The 22,554-nt window shown below is 41.5% G+C and overlaps 1 protein-coding gene across 2 annotated transcripts in view; it reads right to left on the reverse strand.

Moving 5' to 3' along the window:
• The window catches only part of SIMC1 (SUMO interacting motifs containing 1), a 92,205-nt gene that overhangs the window by 44,295 nt on the left and 25,356 nt on the right, over positions 1-22,554 (reverse strand). The window contains exons 2-3 of one of the 2 annotated variants that reach the window (XM_008015359.3): positions 4,046-5,470; positions 7-239 (exon numbers count right to left, since the gene is read on the reverse strand). In XM_008015359.3, the coding sequence (XP_008013550.2) occupies positions 7-239; positions 4,046-5,470 (1,658 nt within the window). The remainder of the gene's footprint in view (positions 1-6; positions 240-4,045; positions 5,471-22,554) is intronic. The other variant, XM_008015361.3, reaches the window with a different exon arrangement.

The following is a 22,554-nucleotide window of genomic DNA, read 5'->3' on the forward strand; positions in this document are numbered from 1 at the left end:
TCATACTGTTGAATTTTCATGAGAAGCATGTAGGCCTCCTTTAGGACATCCACCGTCTCAGAGCCACTGAGCAAGATTTTCTGGATGATGTGAGCCACAATTTCTCTTGGTGGGTAATGCTGGGGTGACACAAAGTCCATCAAAAACTGCACAGTCCCCAGGGGAAAATTCTCTTCAATGGTATTTGCTACCATTCTTAGTCTTCGATGAGGGATGGGTTCTAATTTTTGACCCTTGTTCTGTAGAGATTAAAAAGAAGGAAATTAGGAGGGATTTCTGTAGAATACAAAAATAAGAGGTTCTAGAATAGGTTGAAGATAGCAAAGTTTTCCAGGCATTTGAAATATTTCATAATGAGAAAAAAAAAAAGAGGCTGGGTGTAGTGGCTCACGCCTGTAATCCCAGCACTTTGGGAGGCCAAGGCAGGCGAACTGCTTGAGGTCAGGAGTTCGAGAGCAGCCTGACCGACGTGGTGAAACCCCGTCTCTACTAAAAATATAAAAATTAACCAGACGTGGTGGCATGTGTCTGTAGTCCCAGCTACTTGAAGGCTGAGACATGAGAATTGCTTGAACCCAGAAGGTGGAGGCTGCAGTGAACCGAGATGGCGCCACTGTACTCCAGCCTAGGTGTCAGAGCGAGACTCCATCTCAAAACAAACAGACAAACAAGAGCTTTATGTAAAAAACTTTTAATGACATGGGAAAAAGCTTATATAAAGTTAAAAAATCAGAATTCAATATTATACATATAACATGATTTCATCTATGTTAAAATATAGCATAGACAGAAAAATACAAATGGGTCAAGAGGTAGCCTAGGTTGATTTTGGGGTGAGGGTAACTAGCGACTTAGGGATAGCTGTGATACTATATCAGATACTGAAATAGGTAAGAAAGAAGTTTTAAATTCATTCTGTTGTTAGGAGAAGAATTCCATTTTTTTTTTTTTTTGTGAGAAGAGTAAATATTAAGTTGCTTCTTCCCCCAAAAAATATGTATATAAAGACTGTGACAGAATATGTGAAAAGTGATTTTCTATTATGTGGGTGGTAGAATTAGGGGTGATTTTTTCTGCATGTGCTCTTCCATATTTTTCAATTTGTCCATAATACACATTTATTACTTTTATAATTAAAATTAAACAATTTTAAAGTTTGATTGATATGAGGATTTAATAACAATAAATTTTGAACTCTTAATTTTTTTTTTTTTTGAGATAGTCTTGCTTTGTCACCCAGGCTGGAGTACAGTGGCATGATCATGGCTCATTGCAACCTCTGCCTCCCAGGCTCAAGCAGTTCTCCCACCTCAGCCTCCTGAGTAGCTGGGACCATAGGCGTGTGCCACCATGCCCAGCTAATTTTTTTTTTTTTTTTTTTTTTTTTTTTTTGAGACGGAGTCTCGCTCTGTCCCCCATGCTGGAGTGCAGTGGCCGGATCTCAGCTCACTGCAAGCTCCGCCTCTCGGGTTTACGCCATTCTCCTGCCTCAGCCTCCCGAGTAGCTGGGACTACAGGCACCCGCCACCTCGCCCGGCTAGTTTTTTGTATTTTTTAGTAGAGACGGGGTTTCACCGTGTTAGCCAAGATGGTCTCGATCTCCTGACCTCGTGATCCGCCCGTCTCGGCCTCCCAAAGTGCTGGGATTACAGGGTTGAGCCACCGCGCCCGGCCTAATTTTTTTTTTGTATTTTTAGTAGAGGCGGTTTCGCCATGTTGCGCAGGCTGGTCTCGAATTTGTGAGCTCAAGCAATCAAGCCTGTCTTGGCTTCCCAAAGTGCTGGGATTACAGGTGTGAGCCATCGTATCCGGCCTTAAACAATTATTTTATTTATTTATTTATTTTTTTGAGATGGAATCTCACTCTGTCGCCCAGGCTGGAGCGCAGTGGCGCGATCTTGGCTCACTGTAAGTTGCGCCTCCCGGGTTTACACCATTCTCCTGCCTCAGCCTCCAGAGTAGCTGGGACACAGGTGTGTACCACCACGTTCAGCTAATTTTTCAATTTTTTATAGAGGGGGTTTCACCATGTTGTCCAGGCTGGTCTCAAACTCCTGGGCTCAAGCAATCCACCTACCACGGCCTCCCAAAATGCTGGGGTTACGGGCATGAGCCACCGTACCCAGCACTGAACACTTAATTGATCCGCAACCAGTTCTTACAATAATCTTAGGAAATACATACTATTATTATTATTCCTATTTTATAAATAAAGAAACTGAGATTTGGAGGGTAAGCATTTGTCATACAACAGAAACCAGGCAGGTGGCATAGACTTCAGAGCCATCCTCTCAACCCCTACTCCCCATAAACAACAAAAATAATAAGTGTATATGTTAAAAATCCCAATTATTAAATATAGTAAAATGCCTATGTATAAAAAGGCAACTGGGAAGGAAATACAACAATTTATTCACAATAATAAATGCTGTCTGGGCCGGGCGCGGTGGCTCACGTCTGTAATCCCAGAACTTTCGGAGGCCGAGGTGGGTGGATCACTTGAGGTCAGGAGTTCAAGACCAGCCTGGCCAACATGGTGAAACCCTGCCTCTACTAAAAGTACAGAAAATTAGCCGGCAGTGGTGGCGGGCGCCTGTAATCCCAGCTACGTGGGAGGCGGTGGCAGGAGAATAATCACTTGAACCTGGGAGGCGGAGGTTGCAGTGAGCTGAGATTTACCACTGTACTCCAGCCTGGGTGACAGGGTGAGACTCCGTCTCAAAAAAAAAAAAAAAAAAAAAAAAAAAGAAAAAAAAAGAATGATCAGACAGAGGCTTTCAGAAGGAGAAGACATAAAACATATTAGAAGATGTAATAATTTTAAAAAAGAGAAAAAATCATTCTCCAAGGTCAAATCAGTATGAATCCTTGGCTCCTGCCTACCTGGATCACTGCTTGAATGAGGAGAGCATACCTTTTGACACTGAACTATTTCAAGCTGGTTTTCTTAATAGGGAGATGGGATGTACATAACTAAAAAACACTTCATACTGTGGAACTTAGCCACAGTTATTTTCCCTGACACATCTAGTTTACTTCTCATAAATCAATGATGACCGATGGAAAGTAGCATTCCCACTCATGTCTTAAAATTGAGTTTCCTCCCCCAAAGTCAGCAAGTAATGATTTTGGAGGCCCTTAAGTGAGAGTATTATTATGTCTGTAATATGGAAGCTGTAATAAGGGCATCAGAAAGGGAAAGCATAGGAGTTGAAGATAAAAATTTATTTATTTTTTTGAGACAGAGTCTTGCTCTGTGGCCAAGGCTGGAGTGCAGTGGTGCAGTCTCAGCTCACTGCAACCTCTGCCTCCCAGATTCAGTTGATTCTCCTGCCTCAGCCTCCTGAGTAGCTGGGATTATAGGTGCATGCCATCACATCCAGCTAGAAGATAAGAATTTACATAAGGCCTACGATGAGCCCAACACCCTGACACTTTACATGTATGACCCTGTGAGGTATGTTATTACTTCTGTTTTACAGATAGGAAAGCTAAGGCTCAAGAAGGTAAAGTGCCCTGCCAGGCGCGGTGGCTCACGCCTGTAATCCCAGCACTTTGGGAGGCTGAGGTGGGTGGATCATGACGTCAGGAGATCGAACCCTCCCTGGCTAACATGATGAAACCCCGTCTCTGCTAAAAATACAAAAAATTAGCTGGGTGTGACAGCATGCGCCTGTAGTCCCAGCTACTAAGGAGGCTGAGGTAGGAGAATCTCTTGAACTTGGGAGGTGGAGGTTGCAGTGAGCCAAGATTGTGCCACTGCACTCTAGCCTGGGAGACAGAGCGAGACTTCATCTCAAAAAAAAAAAAAAAAAAAAAAGAAAAAGAAAAAAGTGACAGTTTTTAAGTGTGGGGCTAAAATTTGAACCCAGATCTGGGCCTCTACACTGAATGGGTCTTCACAAGTGAAAGAAAGATAAGAAATTTCATTTGTGAATGAAATTTCATTAATTTGACCTGTCCTCTCATGCATGGACTCCAGTCACACTGACCTCCTAGGCCTAGGGAAAGGACACCCAATCCCTAGGGGAAGATGTTAGCTCACCTCTCTTGTGTCTTTATCCGGTATTAGTGTCTGAAAGAAGAGGTGATGAACCGGAGGTCGTAAGAAGTACTTCAGTCTATGCAGGCATGGTCTGTTGTACAACCCACCTTGTGGTGTTCGTGCTTGTACATGGGCAGACCTGAGTTTGGCAGGCTCTGACAGTGATATTTCTTTTCTGGCTGGGGTTTCCATGACAGAGAGCCAAGGAACTTTCTCTAAGGGAGTTTCAGACAGTGGGCTGGGAGAGCAGCTTGGAGAGGACGGAGCTGAGATATCCATAGGCATGTCACGGTTCTGTACAGTATTCTGGGTAGAGTCAGGCCTGTCTCCTGGTAAGTGAGGGATGTCTCTAGGTGAGTGTGTCACATCCCCTGATGAGTGTGGCCTGTCTCCAGGTGAATGTAACACATCTCCCGGTAAGTGTGGCATGCCCCCTGGTGACGGTGGTACATCTGGTGACGGTGAAGTATCACTTGATGACTGTGGCACATCTTCTGGTGACCCTAGCGTGTCTCCTGATGACTGTGGCACATCTGGTGATGGTGGCATGTTTCTGGGTGACCGTGGTACATCTCCTGGTGACTGTGGCATGTCTTGCACGTATGCCACATCTTGTGGATGTAATATGTTTTGAGGTGGGCCTGGTACATCTTGAGGTAGGCCCAGAGAGTCTTGAGGTGGGCTTGGTGAGTGTTGAGGATGCCATAATGAGTCTTGAAGTGGGCTTGGGATATTCTGCCCAAGGCATGGCACTTCTTGAGGTGGGTGAGTTAGAGCTGGTAGTTGGCACTGCATGGTTTGTGATGGGCATGACAAAGCTCGTGGTGGGCATGAGGAGGCTCGTGGTGGACATGGTGAGGCTCTCAGTGGGCACGGCAAAGCTTGGAGGGCACATGGCAAGGCTTGTGGTGGGCGAGGCACATCTTGCTGTGGGCATGGCAAAGGTGGTTTTTGATTGCTGCTGCTGCTGCTGCTGCTACTATTATTGCTTGTTGGGGAGAGGGAGCTAACATCTGAAGATAGCTGTAGGCCTGCCAAGAAGCTGAGGTTACCTGTGAATGTGGCTGAGCTACAATTAGGCTCTGTTGGATAAACAGAGCTTCCACTGATGGATGTAGTGGGTGGGGGACCGACCAAGGTGTTTTCTTCCACTAGGTCCAAATCTACAGGATCACTGTTAATGATTCTCCGTGCTGTAGGCTGAGAGCTTCTGTCTACCTGCCCTTCCATCACCTCTTTGCCAGAGAGGCGGGCACATGTCTGAAGACTGGTTGGCTCCTTCTGGGAAGGAGTGACAGGTTCTAAAGTTAAGTCAAGAGTGGCAATAGGTCTATTTTCTCCCTCAGCTCCTGTCAGGTCAATCACACACAGTCCATTGCGATCTTTTGTCCTTGGTCTGGTCTCTCTAGTTAAGTCAATGAAGTCCTGTTGAAGGATTGTATGAAGAGAAGAGGTCAAGATGGCAGTATTAGCTTTATCTGAGATGACTTAAGTCTTAGCTTATTTTACCATTACTTTACCATTTCACCTCACTGATAAGTTACACATCTTGTATAACATAAGCAATAGTATTGCTAAAGCTGTCAATTTCTATACCTTCTTAAATTCTTCAAATGCCACAGGCACATGACTAGGATCATAGTGGGATTTTTTTTTTTCTGGTCCAAGGAGGACAGGGGAGTAGTAGGAGATATTCCAACCTTGAGTCACAAAGCAAAAAGCAACCTTTGTTTGGAAGGTCAAATACACAGGATAACCTACAACAAAAGCTAAATAAGAAGTGAAGCAAATGTAAGAGAATCTATGTGCTAAGAACATGTTGAGTATTTTCACATATCTTTAATTTTCACAACGACCTGATGAGGTAGGCATTATCAATCCACCATACAGATGGGGAAACTAGAGTTCAGAGGGGTTATCTACCTTAAGATTATACAGCTAAGTAGCAGAGACAGACATTCAAACGCAGATCTGTCTACTTCTTTCCCTGTGAGGGTCTAGGAATGTACAACTTGATTCAATATGTAATCAGCCTAGAAACAGATATGAAAGATAATATAACAAGGGTAATAACACCAATAGTGTAAGTCTGAACCCTAAGTAAGTAAATTAATGAAAACTTCCGATATCCACTTCCATTCCTTGGCAAATTGATCAGGCTATTCACAAAGCCTAATGATACAGTACAGAGGTATTGTAATCAACCTCTGTACCATAAGCCTGGAAAACTATTGCTCTATCTTCCAGGTGTCTTCTTGTTTACTTGGATACTATCGCCATTGGTACTTTAGGGCCCTGAGGCTAGCAATACATTGCTGCTCCAACAGCTACCATGCTATTTCTCTTAATAGATGGTCACCATTGTCAACAGCACCAAAGCCGAATACAGAATTCTGGGTGGGTCAAGTGAGAAGCTGGCATCCTAGAATAGGGATTCCCTCATCCTGGAATAGGGATTGCCTGGTGAAACCTAATGCCTCATTCTTAGGAAGCAGCCGTATGGTATCACCACCTTCAGTGGCTTGGCTCGCAATAGCTAGTAGAACTGAACATAAATAGCTGAAAGGCCATCCAAGGTCTGAACTCAACTCCTCTCCCATAGCCAACTGCTAAAATGCAACATCACCAGGTCTCTCCCATTTATTTATTTATTTAATTTAATTTAATTTAATTTCTTCTTGAGACGGAGTCTCGTTCTGTCAGCCTAGGCTGAGCAGTGGTGCAATCTTGGCTCACTGCAAACTCTGCCTCCCGGGTTCAAGCGATTCTCCTGCCTCAGCCTCCCAAGTAGCTGGGATTACAGGTGTATGCCAACACACCAGACTAATTTTTGTATTTTTAGTAGAGATGGGGTTTCACCATGTTGGCCAGGCTGGTCTCTAACTCCTGACCTCTGGCGATCTGCCCGCTTTGGCCTCCTAAAGCGCTGGGATTACAGGCCTGAGACACTGTGCCTGGACTATTTAAAACCCATCACTGGCTAGGTACGGTAGATTACCTAGGGCCTAGGAATGTTTGCTTTTGTCCTTTTTTTTTTTGAGATGGAGTCTTGCTCTGTCGCCCAGGCTGGAGTGCAGTGGCCGGATCTCAGCTCACTGCAAGTTCCCTCTCGGGTTTACGCCATTCTCCCGCCTCAGCCTCCCAAGTAGCTGGGACTACAGGCGCCCGCCACCTTGCCTGGCTAGTTTTTTGTATTTTTTAGTAGAGAAGGGGTTTCACTGTGTTAGCCAGGATGGTCTCGATCTCCTGACCTCGTGATCCACCCGTCTTGGCCTCCCAAAGTGCTGGGATTACAGGCTTGAGCCACCGTGCCCGGCCTGCCTTTGTCCTTTTACCTAGAATGACTATTATCCCTTTGATTGTTTGGAGTTTTTTGTCTTTCAAGACACAGCACAGATACCATTATGTATGAAATCCTTTCAGATGACTTCTCCTCCCAGGTTAAACCAACCCCTTCCTCTACCATGTCTCCACTGAACCCATGCAAACCTCTCTCTTTATCCTCAAGAATTTAATGATATTGAAAATAGAAATGTATTTTTACTTCATTTTCCAATTATGCACCGCTACTATAAATATACTTGATTTGCATATATTAATACTGTATTCTGCAACCTTGCTAAGTTCACATACTAGTTTGAGTAAACTTTTTTTGTCTATTCCTTAGGATTTCTTTTTTTTTCCTTTTTTATTCTTTCAATTTATTTTTTTTTTTTAAGTGTTTGCTTACATTTTACTTTTATTTTTATTTTTTACTTTTGTAATAAGTTCTAGTATACGTGTGCACAATGTGCAGGTTTATGTATACATGTGCCATGTTGGTGTGCTGCACCCATTAACTCATCATTTACATTAGGTATGGTATATCTCCTAATGCTATCCCTCCCCCATCTCCCCACCCCACGACAGGCCCCGGTGTGTGATGTTCCCCTTCCTGTGTCCAAGTGTTCTCATTGTTCAATTCCCACCTATGAGGGAGAACATGTGGCGTTTGGTTTGCTGAGAATGACGGTTTCCAGCTGCATCCATGTCCCTACAAAGGACATGAACTCATCCTTTTTTACAGCTGCATAGTATTCCATGGTGTGTATGTGCCACATTTTCTTAATCCAGTCTATCACTGATGGACATTTGGGTTGGTTCCAAGTCTTTGCTATTGCGAAGTGCCACAGTAAACATACGTGTGCATTGTCTTTATAACAGCATGATTTATAATTCTTTGAGTATATACCCAGTAATAGGATGGCTGGGTCAAATGGTATTTCTAGTTCTAGATCCTTGAGGAATCACCACACTGTCTTCCACATGGCTGAACTAGTTTACAGTCCCACCAACAGTGTAAAAGTGTTCCTATTTCTCCACATCCTCTCCAGCACCTGTTGTTTCCTGACTTTTTAATGATAGCCATTCTGACTGGTGTGAGATGGTGTCTCATTGTGATTTTGATTTGCGTTTCTTTGATAGCCAGTGATGATGAGCATTTTTTCATGTGTCTGTTGGCTGCATAAATGTCTTCTTTTGAGAAGTGTCTGTTCATATCCTTCACCTGCTTTTTGATGGGGTTGATTTTTTCTTGTAAATTTGTTTAAATTCTTTGTAGATTCTGGATATTAGCCCTTTGTCAGATGATTAGATTGCAAAAATGTTCTCCCATTCTGTAGGTTGCCTGTTCACTCTGATGGCAGTTTCTTTTGATGTGCAGAAGCTCTTTAGTTTAATTAGATCCCATTTGTCAATTTTGGCGTTTGTTGCCATTGCTTTTGGTGTTTTAGACATGAAGTCCTTGCCCATGCCTATGTTCTGAATGGTATTGCCTAGGTTTTCTTCCAGGGTTTTTATGGTTTTAGGTCTAACATTTAAGTCTTTAACCCATCTTGAGTTAATTTTTGTATAAGATGTAAGGAAAGGATCCAGTTTCAGCTTTCTACATATGGCTAGCCAGTTTCCCCAGCACCATTTATTAAATAGGGAATCCTTTTTTCTCATTTCTTGTTTTTGTCAGGTTTGTCAAAGATCAGATGGCTGTAGATGTGTGGTGGTATTTCTGAGGGTTCTGTTCTGTTCCATTGGTCTGTATCTCTGTTTTGGTACCAGTACCATGCTGTTTTGGTTACTGTAGCCTTGTAGTATAGTTTGAAGTCAGGTAGTGTGATGCCTCCAGCTTTGTTCTTTTTGCTTAGGATTGTCTTGGCAATGTAGGTTCTTTTTTGGTTCCGTATGAACTTTAGTTTTTTTCAATTCTGTGAAGAAAGTCATTGGTAGCTTAATGGCATTGAATCTATAAATTACCTTGGGCAGTATGGCCATTTTCACAATTGATTCTCCCTATCCATGGGCATGGAATGTGCTTCCATTTGCTTGTGTCCTCTTTTATTTCGTTGAGCAGTGGTTTGTAGTTCTCCCTGAAGAGGTCCTTCACATCCCTTATAAGTTGGATTCCTAGGTATTTTATTCTCTTTGAAGCAACTGTGAATGAGAGTTCATTCATGATTTGGCTCTCTGTCTGTTATTGGTGTATAGGAATGCCTGTGATTTTTGCACATTGATTTTGTATCCTGAGACTTTGCTGAAGTTGCTTATCAGCTTAAGGAGATTTTGGGCTGAGATGATGGGGTTTTCTAAATATACAATCATGTCATCTGCAAATAGGGACAATTTGACTTCCTGTATTTCTTTCTCCTGATGGTCCTGGCCAGAACTTCCAACACTATGTTGAACAGGAGTGGTGAGAGAGGGCATCCCTGTCTTCTGCCAGTTTTTCAAAGGGCATGCTTCCCGTTTTTGCCCATTCAGTATGATATTAGCTGTGGGTTTGTCATAAATAGCTCTAGATATGTTCATCAATACCTAATTTATTGTGAGTTTTTAGCATGAAGGGCTGTTGAATTTTGTCGAAGGCCTTTTCTGCATCTATTGAAATAATCATGTGGTTTTTGTCTTTGGTTCTGTTTATATGATGGATTACGTATAGTGATCTGCGTATGTTGAACAAGCCTTGCATCCCAGGGATGAAACCCACTTGATCATGGTGGATAAGCTTTTTGATGTGCTGCTGGATTCAGTTTGCCAGTATTTTATTGAGGATTTTTGCATCGATGTTCATCAGGGATATTGGTCTAAAATTCTCTTTTTTTGTTGTATCTCTGCCAGGCTTTGGTATCAGGAAGATGCTGGCCTCATAAAATGAGTTAGGGAGGATTCCCTCTTTTTCTATTGATTGGAATAGTTTCAGAAGGAATGGTACCAGCTCCTCCTTGTACCTATGGTACAATTTGGCTGTGAATCCATCTGGTCCTGGACTTTTTTTGGTTGGTAGGCTATTAATTATTGTCTCAATTTCAGACCCTGTTATTGGTCTATTCAGGGATTCAACTTCTTCCTGGTTTAGTCTTAGAAGGGTGTATGTGTCCAGGAATTCATCCATTTCTTCTAGATTTTCTAGTTTATTTGCATAGAGGTGCTTATAGTATTCTCTGATGGTAGTTTGTATTTCTGTGGGATCAGTGGTGATAACCCCTTTATCATTTTTTTATTGCATCTATTTGAATCTTCTCTCTTTTCTTCTTTATTATTCTTGCTAGCAGTCTATAATTTTGTTGATCTTTTCAAAAAGTCAGCTCCTGGATTCACTGATTTTTTTTGAAGGGTTTTTTGTGTCTCTATCTCCTTCAGTTCTGCTCTGATCTTCGTTATTTCTTGCCTTCTGCTACCTTTTGAATGCGTTGTTCTTGCTTCTCCGGTTCTTTTAATTGTGATGTTAAGGTGTCAATTTTAGATCTTTCCTGCTTTCTCTTGTGGGCATTTAGTGCTATAAATTTCCCTCTACACACTGCTTTAAATGTGTCCCAGAGATTCTGGTATGTTGTGTCTTTGTTCTCATTGGTTTCAAAGAACATCTTTATTTCTGCCTTCATTTCGTTATGTACCCAGTAGGGTACGTAACCTGCTCATTCAGGAGCAGGTTGTTTGGTTTCCATGTAGTTGAGCGGTTTTGAGTGAGTTTCTTAATCCTGAGTTCCAGTTTGATTGCACTGTGGTCTGAGAGACAGTTTATTATATTTTCTGTTCTTTTATATTTGCTGAGAAGTGCTTTACTTTCAACTATGTGGTCAATTTTGGAATAAGTGCAATGTGGTGCTGAGAAGAATGTATATTCTGTTGATTTGGGGTGGAGAGTTCTGTGGACGTCTATTAGGTCCGCTTGGTGCAGAGTTGAGTTCAATTCCTGGATATTCATGTTAACTTTCTGTCTCGTTGATCTGTCTAACGTTGACAGTGGGGTGTTAAAGTCTCCCCTTATTATTGTGTGGGAGTCTAAGTCTCTTTGTAGGTCTCTAAGGACTTGCTTTATGAATCTGGGTGCTCCTGTATTGGGTGCATATATATTTAGGATAGTTAGCTCTTCTTGTTGAATTGATCCCTTTACCATTATGTAATGGCCTTCTTTGTCTCTTTTGATCTTTGTTGGTTCAAAGTCTGTTTTATCAGAGACTAGGATTGCAATCCCTGCTTTTCTTTTGCTTTCCATTTGCTTGGTAGATCTTCCTCCATCCCTTTATTTTGAGCCTACGTATGTCTCTGCACGTGAGATGGGTCTCCTGAATACAGCACACTGATCGGTGTTGACTTTTGATCCAATTTGCCAGTCTGTGTCTTTTAACTGGTGCATTTAGCCCATTTACATTTAAGGTTAATATTGTTATGTGTGAATTTGATCCTGTCATTATGATGTTAGCTGGTTATTTTGCTCGTTAGTTGATGCAGTTTCTTCCTAGCCTCGATGGTCTTTACAATTTGGCATGCTTTTGCAGTGGCTGGTACCAGTTGCTCCTTTTCATGTTTAATGCTTCCTTCAGGAGCTCTTGTAAGGCAGGCCTAGTGGTGACAAAATCTCCCAGCATTTGCTTGTCTGTAAAGGATTTTATATCTCCTTCACTTATGAAGCTTAGTTTGGCTGGATATGAAATTCTGGGTTGAAAATTCTTTTCTTTAAGAATGTCAAATATTGGCCCCCACTCTCTTCTGCCTTGTAGAGTTTCTGCCAAGAGATCTGCTGTTAGTTTGATGGGCTTCCCTTTGTGGGTAACCCAACCTTTCCCTCTGGCTGCCTTTAACATTTTTTCCTTCATTTCAACTTTGGTAAATCTGACAATTATGTGTCTTGGAATTGCTCTTCTCGAGGAGTATCTTTGTGGCATTCTCTGTATTTCCTGAATTTGAATGTTGGCCTGCCTTGCTAGGTTGGGGAAGTTCTCCTGGATAATATCCTGAAAAGTGTTTTCCAGCTTGGTTCCATTCTCCCCATCACTTTCAGGTACACCAATCAGACGTAGATTTGGTCTTTTCACATAGTCCCATATTTCTTGGAGGCTTTGTTTGTTTCTTTTAACTCTTTTTTCTCTAAACTTCTCTTCTTGCTTCATTTCATTCATTTGATCTTCAATCACTGATAACCTTTCTTCCAGTTGATCAAATTGGCTACTGAAGCTTGTGCATGCGTCACGTAGTTCTTGTGCCATGGTTTACAGCTCCATCTGGTCATTTAAGGACTTCTCCACACTGGTTATTCTAGTTAGCCATTCATCCAATCTTTTTTCATGGTTTTTAGCTTCTTTGCGACGGGTTCGAACATCCTCCTTTAGCTCGGAGAAGTTTGATCGTCTTAAGTCTTCTTCTGTCAACTCGTCAACGTCGTTCTCCGTCCAGCTTTGTTCTGTTGCTGGCAAGGAGCTGCATTCCTTTGGAGGAGAAGAGGCGCTCTGATTTTTAGAATTTTCAGCTTCTCTGCTCTGGTTTCTCCCCATCTTTGTGGTTTTATCTACCTTTGGTCTTTGATGATGGTAACGTACAGATGGGGTTTTGATGTGGATGTCCTGTTTGTTAGTTTTCCTTCTAACAGTCAGGACCCTTAGCTGCAGGTCTGTTGGAGTTTGCTGGAGGTCCACCCCACACCCTGTTTGTCTAGGTATCACCAGCAGAGGCTGCAGAACAGCAAATATTGCAGAATAGCAAATGTTGCTGCCTGATCATTCCTCTGGAAGCTTCATCTCAGAGGGGCACCCGGTCGTGTGAGGTGTCAGTTGGCCCCTACTGAGAGGTGCTTCACTGTTAGGCTACTCGGGGGTCAGGGACCCACTTGAGGAGGCAGTCTGTCCGTTCTCAGATCTCAAACTCGGTGCTGGGAGAACCACTACTCTCTTCAAAGTTGTCAGACAGGGACATTTAAATCTGCAGAAGTTTTTGCTGCCTTTTGTTCAGCTATACCCTGCCCTCAGAGGTACAGTCTACAGAGGCAGGCAGGCCTCCTTGAGCTGTGGTGGGTTCCACCCAGTTCAAGTTTCCTGGCTGCTTTGTTTACCTACTCAAGCCTCAGCAATGGCCGGCGCTCCTCCCCAGACTTGCTGCCACCTTGCAGTTCGATCTCAGACTGCTGCGCTAGCAATGAGTGAGGCTCTATGGGCGTGGGACCCTCCGAGCCAGGCGCGGGATATAATCTCCTGGTGTGCCGTTTGCTAAGACCGTTGGAAAAGCACAGTATTAGGGTGGGAGTGACCCAATTTTCCAGGTGCCATCTGTCATAGCTTCCCTTGGCTAGGAAATGGAATTCCCTGACACCTTGTGATTGCTGGGTGAGGCGATACCTCGCCCTGCTTCGGCTCTCGCTCAGTGGGCTGCACCTACTGTCCTGCACCCACTGTCTGACAAGCCCCAGTGAGATGAACCCAGTACCTCAGTTGGAAATGCAGAAATCACCCGTCTTTTGCATTGCTTACGCTGGGGGCTGTAGACTGGAGTTGTTCCTATTCGGCCATCTTGGAACCTAAGATTTCTATATACATTTCTATATATGTGTTGTCTGCAAATAAGTCTTACTTCCTTTCCAATCTGTATTTTTTTTTTTTTTTTTTGCCTTATTACAATTGCTAAGGCATTCAGTATAATTCTGAATAGAAGTGCCAAGAACAGACATTCTTGTTTTTTGCTTTTTGAGATGGGGTCTTGCTATGTCACACAGGCTGGAGTGCAGTGGCATGATCCTATGCCCTCAGCCTCCTGTGTAGCAGGGACTGCAGGTGCATACCTCCAAGCCCAGCTTTTTTTTTTTTTTTTCATAGAGACGTGATGTCACTACAGACTGGTCTTGAACTCCTGGGCTCAAGGAATCCTTTTGCCTTGGTCTCCCAAAGTGGTGGGATGACCAGCGTGAGCCACTGTGCCTGGCCCTTGCTTTTTCTTTTTCTTTTTATAAGTACATAGTAGATACATATATATAATATATATAATAATTGTATATTATATATATTTATGGGGTACCTGAGACATTTTGAGACAAATATTTTGAGACATTATATAATGTGTAATAATCACATCAGGGTAAATGAGTATCCATCACCTCAAGAATTCATTTCTTTGTCAAGAACATTCCAATTGTACTCCCTCAGTCATTCTGAAATGTATAATAAAATATTGCTTACTGTAGTCACCTTGTTGTGCTATCAAATACTAGATCTCATTCATTGTATCTAACAATATTTTTGTACCCAATAACCATCCATTCTCTCCCAACACCCTACTCCCCTTCCTAGCCTCTGGTAACCATCATTCTACTCACTATCACCATAAGCCTAATTTTTACCTCCCACAAACAGTGAGGACATGCAAAATTTGTCTTCTGTGCCTAACTTATTTCACTTAACAGAATGCTGTCCAGTTCTGGAAGGTTATTAATAATTATTGATTCAATTTCTTTATTGGATATAGGTCTACTTATCTACTCATACACCTCTTTTTTTTTTTTGTGACAGAGCCTTGCTCTGTCACCCAGGCTGGAGCACAGTGGTGCGATCTTGGCTTACTGCAACCTCCGCCTCCAGGGTTCAAACGATTCTCAGGCCTCAGCCTCCTGAGTAGCTTGGATTACAGGTGCCTGCCACCATGACTGGCTGATTTTTGTATTTTTAGTAGAGACAGGGTTTCGCCATGTTGGCCAGGCTGGTCTCGATCTCCTGACCTCAGGTGATCTGCCCACCTTGGCCTCCCAAAGTGCTGGGATTACAGGCGTGAGCCACCATGCCTGGCCCCTCTTTACTCTTCCCTCTCCTCCTGGTGCTGTGAGCTGTGCTGCCTGAAGTTGGGGAAGCGGTGACATAAGCTTTCCCTTGGCTGCCCCAGCTGGTGTCTCACTGTATTGTGTGGACCCCAAATCCCCTGGTTCTGAGCCTAACACAGCACCAGGTCTCATGCAGGAATTGCAGTCCTTGTGGCCTAGACTGCCTTTCAAATTTATTTAGCACACCAGAGCACCTTAGCCCATGGTGGTGGGGCTAGCTGGAACTCAAGTTCCGACTGCTAGGATGGACGATTTGCCTCTGGCTATGTGTGTTCTAAATGCTCCTGCTGTGGGCACCAGCCAAATTCTGCCTGTGTTGTTTTCTGCTGTGACAGAGCTGCAGTGAGTTCCAATGCAAAGTCCCACAATCACTTCACTTTCCCTTTCCCAAGCACACAGATTCTCTCTCCACATCATACTACACTGCTGGAGGATGGAGGAGGGTTGGTATAGGCAATTCAAGACTACCTTTCCTAACCTCTTCAGTGCCTCTTTACTTAATATGTTAAAACCAGGTACTGTGCACCTGTGTTTTAGTTCTTATGAGTGTTTTCTTGTGTGGATAGTTGTTCAAGTTGGTGTTCTTGCTGGGGGGAAACGGCTGGAGGGTTCTATTCGGCCATCTTGTTCTGCCTCCCCTGCTTGTTCTTGAACTTGGAAGAAAGAATTTCAGACTTCCATCATTAAGTATAATTCTAGCTGTGGGGTTTTCACAGATGCCTTTAAGGAAGTTCCCTTCTTTTCCTAGTTTACTCAGAGTTTAAATTTGGAATAGCTATTAAATTTTGTCAAATGCTTCTTCGGCATCTGTTAAGATGATGATGATGTTTTGTTCTACTAATATCAGAATTTATATTGATTGATTTTCTAGTGTTAAATTAACCTTGCAATCCTGGGAAATCTTCTCTTGGTTATGGTGTATTGTTCTTTTCCTATATTGATGGGCTTCAGTGAATTGATATTCTGTTAAGAATTTTTGCATATTTATCCTGGGCACAGTGGCGCATGCCTGTAATCCCAGCACTTTGGAAGGCCTAGATGGGAGGATCTTTTGAGCTCAGGAGTTCAAGACCAGCCTGGGCAACAAAGCAAGACCTCATCTCTACAAAAAATAAAATAAAATAAACTAGCTGGGCAGGTTGGTGCATGCCTGTGATTCCAGCTACTTGGGAGGCTTAGAAGGGAGGACTGCTTAAACCTAGAAGGTCAAGGCTGCACTCTGGCCTGGGCAATAGAGTAAGGCCTTGTCTCTAAGAAAAATAAATTTGTATGTTTATGTGGGATTTTTATTTGTAATTTTCTTTTTTTTGTAATTTCTTTTTCTGTTTTTGTTATCAGAGTAAAACTGAATTCATAAAATAACTTGGGAAACAGTCCCACCCCTTCTATTTAAGTTGTGTTTGAATGGTACTTTGTCTTTCTTAAATATTTGGTGAAATTCACCAGTGAAGCTCTTTGCACCTGAAATTTGCTTTTCAGGAAAGGTACAAATTAAAATTACAAATTCAATTTCTTTAGTAGACATAGGGCCATCAATATTTTATCTGCCTTCTTGTGTTAGTTTTATGACTTGTGTTTTTCCAGAAATTTGTCCATTTCATTTAAAATATCAAATTGGCATAAAATTGTTCATAATATTCCCTTATCAACTTTATAATTCTATATTCTGTATAGATTTATTCCCAATTCCTATTTTTATTCCCAATATTGGTAACATTTTTTAAATCCCTGATAAATCTAGCTAGACATTTATCAACTTTATTGATCTTTTTAATCTGTTTCCTATTTCATCTATTTCTGTTATCTTTATTATTTCCTTCTTTCTACTTTAGATTTAATTTGTTCTTTCTCTAGCTTCTTAAATGGAAGCTTAGGTTTAGACTTTTTTCTTTTCTAACATTAACATTTAAAACTAAAAATTTCACTGTAATGACTACTTTGGCTTCATCCCACAATTTCAAAAAGTATGTGAATTTTTCTGAAGGACACAATTTTTAATATGTACTCATTTTATTATCATCTGGTTCAAATTTACTTCCATTATGGTCAGAAAACATACTCTGTAAGATTTTAATCTTTTGAAATACACTGAGACTTATGTCCTAACACATGGCCTACCCTGGTGAATCTTCCTTGTGTACTTAGGGAGAAAAAGTGTATTCTGTATTTGTTAGTTACAGTTCTATAAATATCAATTAGGTCATGGTAGTTAATAGTGTTTTTCAGATCTTTGATTTCTTTACTTTGGTGGGGGGAGATCCAGTTGTATTATCAGTTACAGAGTTAAAAGTGTCCAACTACAGTTCTAACTTTGACTGTTTTCCCTCTTAGTTCAGTTGTCTGCTTCATGTATTTTGAAACTATATTTATTAGATGCATATACACATGTAATTCTCATAACTTCCTAATGTATTAACTCTTTTATCATTATGAAAGATTCCTCATAGTCTCCAAAAATCTTCCTTGTATTGATATCTTGTTTTTCTGGTAAGAACAGAGTTACTACAAATTTCTAGTGCATACTATTTGTATGGTATATTTCTTTCTATCCTTTTACTCTCAGTGTATTTGCATCTTTATATGTAGAATGTCTCTCATATAGACAGTACATCTCATACAGTTAGCACATACTTGGTTCTTGCTTTTTTTTGGTCCAGTCTGACAATCTCTGACTTTTGTTTAGAATTTTGGTCTATTTACACTTACATGTTCAGTTTTTATTTTTTTTTATTTTTTATTTATTTATTTTTTTTTGAGACAGAGTCTTGCTCTGTCGCCCAGGCTGGAGTGCGGTGGCCGGATCTCAGCTCACTGCAAGCTCCGCCTCCCGGGTTTACGCCATTCTCCTGTCTCAGCCTCCCGAGTAGCTGGGACTAAAGGCGCCGCCACCTCGCCTGGCTAGTTTTTTGTAATTTTTAGTAGAGACGGGGTTTCACCGTGTTAGCCAGGATGGTCTCGATCTCCTGACCTCATGATCCGCCCGTGGCCTCCCAAAGTGCTGGGACATGTTCAGTTTTAAATCTACAATCATACCATCTCTTTCCTATTTCTTCTATCCATTACTTGTTTCTCTGTCCCTCTTTTCCTACTTCCCTTTATGCTAGTCACATAATTTTTGGCATTCCATTTTAATTCCTCTATTGGTTTTCTATGTATATCTCTTTTCATTATATTTTTAATGGTTGCTCTTGGGACTACAGTGTATAAATTCAATTTATTCCAGTGTACTTTAGAAAATTTTAGAAAATGTACTGAATTACTTGGCACAGCATGGTGGCTCAGGCTTGTAGTCTTAGCACTTTGGGAGGCCAAGGTGGGCAGATTGCTTGAGCTCAGGAGTTGGAGATCAGCCTTGGCAACATGGTGAAACCCCATTGCTACAAAAAAAATTAGCTGGGCATGGTGGTGCGTGCCTGTAGTCCCAGCTACTTGAGGGGCTGAGTCAAGAGGATTGCTTGAACCTGGGAGGTTGAGACTGGGAGGTTATCCTGTGTATTACCTGTATACATTGTAAAAAGATATTAAGACATAACAAAAAGTCATTATTTTTGTTTTACACACGTTTACAATTTCATGTACTCTTCATTCCTTTGTGTAGATCCAAATATCCATTTAGGTGTCATTTCCCTTCAGTCAAAATGTCTTATAGTGCAGGTCTACTAGTGAAAAATTCTCTCATCTCTGTTTATTCAAAAATGTCTTTATTTTCCCCTTATATTTGAAGGATAATTTCTCCAGATGCAGAATTCTTGACTGAAAGCTTTCTTTTTTTCATCATTTGAATATGTTGGTCCAATGTCTTTTGACCTTCACAGTTTCTGATAAGAAGTGAGGTGTTAATTGCACTGTTGTTCCCTATGTACAATATACCATTTTTCTCTGGATAGTCAGTAAGTGGTTTTCTTTGTGATTATCTTGCTTTCAGTCTGCTATACTTCTTGGGTAAGTTAATTTTTTCCCATAAAATGTGAGAAAATTCCAGTCATTATTTCTTCAAAACATTTTCTATAATCTACTGCTGCCGTTCCTTCTAAGACTCTAATTATACCTATAATGGATTGTTTGATATTGCCCTACATATCTCTTTTCAACTTTATTCTGGCTTTTTCTCTCCTGTTTCTTGAAACTGGGTGATTTCTATTGATCTAGCTTGAACTTCATGGCTTCTTTTGCCAATCTGCTTTGTTTTCTAATCTACTGTTGAAGCTATTTAGATTTTAAAAAATTTTCAGTTACTGTATTTTTCAACTCTCAAATTTCCATTTTTATAGTTTCCATTTCTTGGTTGAGATTTTCTACCCACTCATTGATGTCATATTTTAACTCATTGAACACATTTACAATAACTGCTTTGAAGTTTCTGTTAAATCCAACAACTAGGCTCACTCAGAGTCAGTTTCTATTGACTGCCCTTTCCCCCTCCTTGAGTACAATTCACACTTCTGTTTCTTTGCATGCCTAGACACTGGGTTTAATTGTGTTCTTCTAAGAATTGCTGTGGGATTTTTGTTGTTGTTCTAGTAGATATTAATATTTAACCTGCCTAGATTTGAACTGCAAACTTTGTCTCCCTTGCGCAGTATAGGTACTGATATCTTTGTTCTTATGGTTTCCAGCTGCTGTTGTTTTAACCTGGCCTCTTGAGGCAGAGGGGTCCTCTGTTGTGCCTACATAATTTGGCTGTCAGCCAAGCACCTGAGCAGTCCTTACACTAAAATTTTGTGGTTCACCCTTCTTACGATTTTTCTTGTTTGCAAGGATTCTTCTGTAATTTCTTGCTCTGCCAGCCTTGACCTCTGTCCCCTAACATTTCAAGTCCATAAAATCTCAGCTTTCTGCTACCCAAACTGCAAATGATTGGGGAATGCAATCAGTTAAAAAAGCCGCAGTCACAGGTATCACCCTATGCAGCTATCTTGTATGAATAGATTCCTCTCTGGTATCTGCCTGATTTTTCACTGGGCCCTTAGAGAGTACTTTAACAGGTATGGTGAGGGAGTTTCACAGATTGGAAATAGAATCCAACTGCATTGCTCTTCAAACTTTGGAGAGAGTCAGTTGCTCCCCTCTTTGATAGTTTCATAGCACACTGTACATACTAATGTTACTTTAGCACATATCATGAGGCATTTTGTAGGATACTTAATTATCTTCTCCCTCATTTGAGAATAACCTCTTTTTGTATCCTGTATCCTTGGTAGCTATAAGGTACTTGAATCCAACACATGATTAATAAATAAAATTTAATCTAATAATATTTGTTAATTTTTCATTTCATTATTCTCTCATACTCTCCCTAACTCCTAATTAAGTAATTTGCATTTCCATCACATATTGCTCCAATTAAACTTTCACAGATAACAAATTATCTTTCTAATTTTAACAGCTGGATTACCAGAGGGAGGAGAAACACAGATTACTAAGGCGTCCCGTTATTTGGCATCTGCAGAGTGAAACTAGGAAACAATTCCATCAGGCCTCCTAATTAACCCTATTTTCAGACATTGTGAAGTGAACATTATTCACATTTTAGAGCAAAACAAAGAAAGCTCAGAAACCAGAACACTTTTCTTTTGGGGCTTTGTACTTAATAAATTGGAAGTGTCAGATTCACCTATACCAGCAAACGACTGACCCAAAGCTTATCACCCACTTACGGTATTGATAATAGGATTTGCTGCCTATCACTCTAGTTTCTTCTCACAGTTTTTGGTTAATTTTACTCTTTGGAGACTTTTGTTAATTCTTGCCAGCTTGGCTAGCAGGAAAAATTAGTTTCAGTCAGAATCCTGTTTGTTTGTTTTTAAGTGGAGAGTCCTTCTAAGTTGGCTATACTCCTGAAGGAAAAAGTTCCTGGTCAAGGCTTGTGTTGAATTTGTATCCAGTGACCTTGTTAAACTCACTCAATGAGGTCCTAGGAGGGCTGTGTTGTTGTTGTTCTTGGGGGTGGGTATATTCCTTGAGATCTTCTGCATAGACAATCATGTCATCTGGAAATAGGGACAGTTTCATTTCTTTTTTCCAATCTGTATGCCTTTTATTCCCCTTTCCTATTTTACTTTTTTTGTAGAAATGGTATCTCCCTATGTTGCTCAGGCTGGTCTTGAACTCCTGGGCCCAAGCAATCTTCCCTCCTTGGCCTCCCAAAGTGCTGGGATTACAGGCATGAGCCACCATGCCTGGCCTATTTCCTTTTTTTAACTAATTGCACCAGTTGAGACTTCCAGCAACATCTGAATAGGAGCGGTAAAAGCAAGTATCATCGCTTTGTTCTAAATCTCACAGTCCACAATCAAATGTGGGAGCAAAGGGCTGATCTAAGGTTTCAACTTAAAATTAAAAGGAAAGCAGAGTGTAAAAGTTTGAAAAATTTACAACCCAGTCCTGTGGTAGGGAAGGAACAAGCATTTTTAGGAGAGAAATTTAAAGGGGCCGAAGAGCAACCACTTGCAAAAGAAATTAGCAAGACAATGGGGAAAAGGCCTAGAGACCTAGAAGGACAGAATGCTTTCAGGAGCCCAATCCAAATTCAGGCTGTTCAGGCCCCAGGCATGGCTCAGGCTGCCAATCAGAGGCCCTGACAGCTTCTATGTGGTGTTAAGTCTGTAGACACACAGAATGCGAGAGTGCATTCTGGCAGTTTCCACCTAGATTTCAGAAGATGTATCAGAAAGTCTGCATGCCCAGGCAGAAGCCTGCCACAGGGGCAGAGCCCCCGCAGAGAGACTCTACCAGGGGAGTGCCAAGGGGAGATGTGGGTTTGGAGCCCCTACAGAATCCCCACTGGGGTACTCCTTAGTAGAACAAGGCTGCTGCCCTCCAGAGCCCAGAGTGGTAGAGCCACCAGCAGGTTGTACTTTCAGCCTGGAAAAGCCAAAGGCACAACTCCCACCTGTGAGAGTAGCCATATGGGCTGTGCCCCAGTAAAACCAAGGGGTGAGGCTGCCCAAGTCCTTAGGAGCCCACCCCTTGCTCCAGTGTGCCCAGGATGCAGGACATGGAGTTAAGGGAGATTATTTTGGAGCTTTAAGATTTAATGTCTGCCCTGCTGAATTCTGGACTTGCATGAGGCTTATTACTCCTTTCTTTGGCCATTTTTTTCCTTCTGGAATGGGAATTTTTACCCTATGCCTGTATAACCATTGTATCTTAGAATTCAATAACTTGCTTTTCATCTTACAGGCTCATAGCTGGAAGAAATTAGCTTTCAGTCTCAGATGAGATTTTGCATTTTTTAATTGGTAGTGGAATGAGTTAAGACTTTGGAAACTATTGGGAAAGGATGATTATATTTTGCAATGTGAGAAAGATATGACATTTGGGGGGCCAGGGAAAGAATAATACAGTTTAGATATTTGGCCCCTCCAAGTGTCAGGTTAAAATTTGATCCCCAATGTTG

Source organism: Chlorocebus sabaeus, chromosome 23, assembly GCF_047675955.1.
Source record: "Chlorocebus sabaeus isolate Y175 chromosome 23, mChlSab1.0.hap1, whole genome shotgun sequence".
In the NCBI taxonomy this organism is placed as follows: Eukaryota; Metazoa; Chordata; class Mammalia; order Primates; family Cercopithecidae; genus Chlorocebus; species Chlorocebus sabaeus.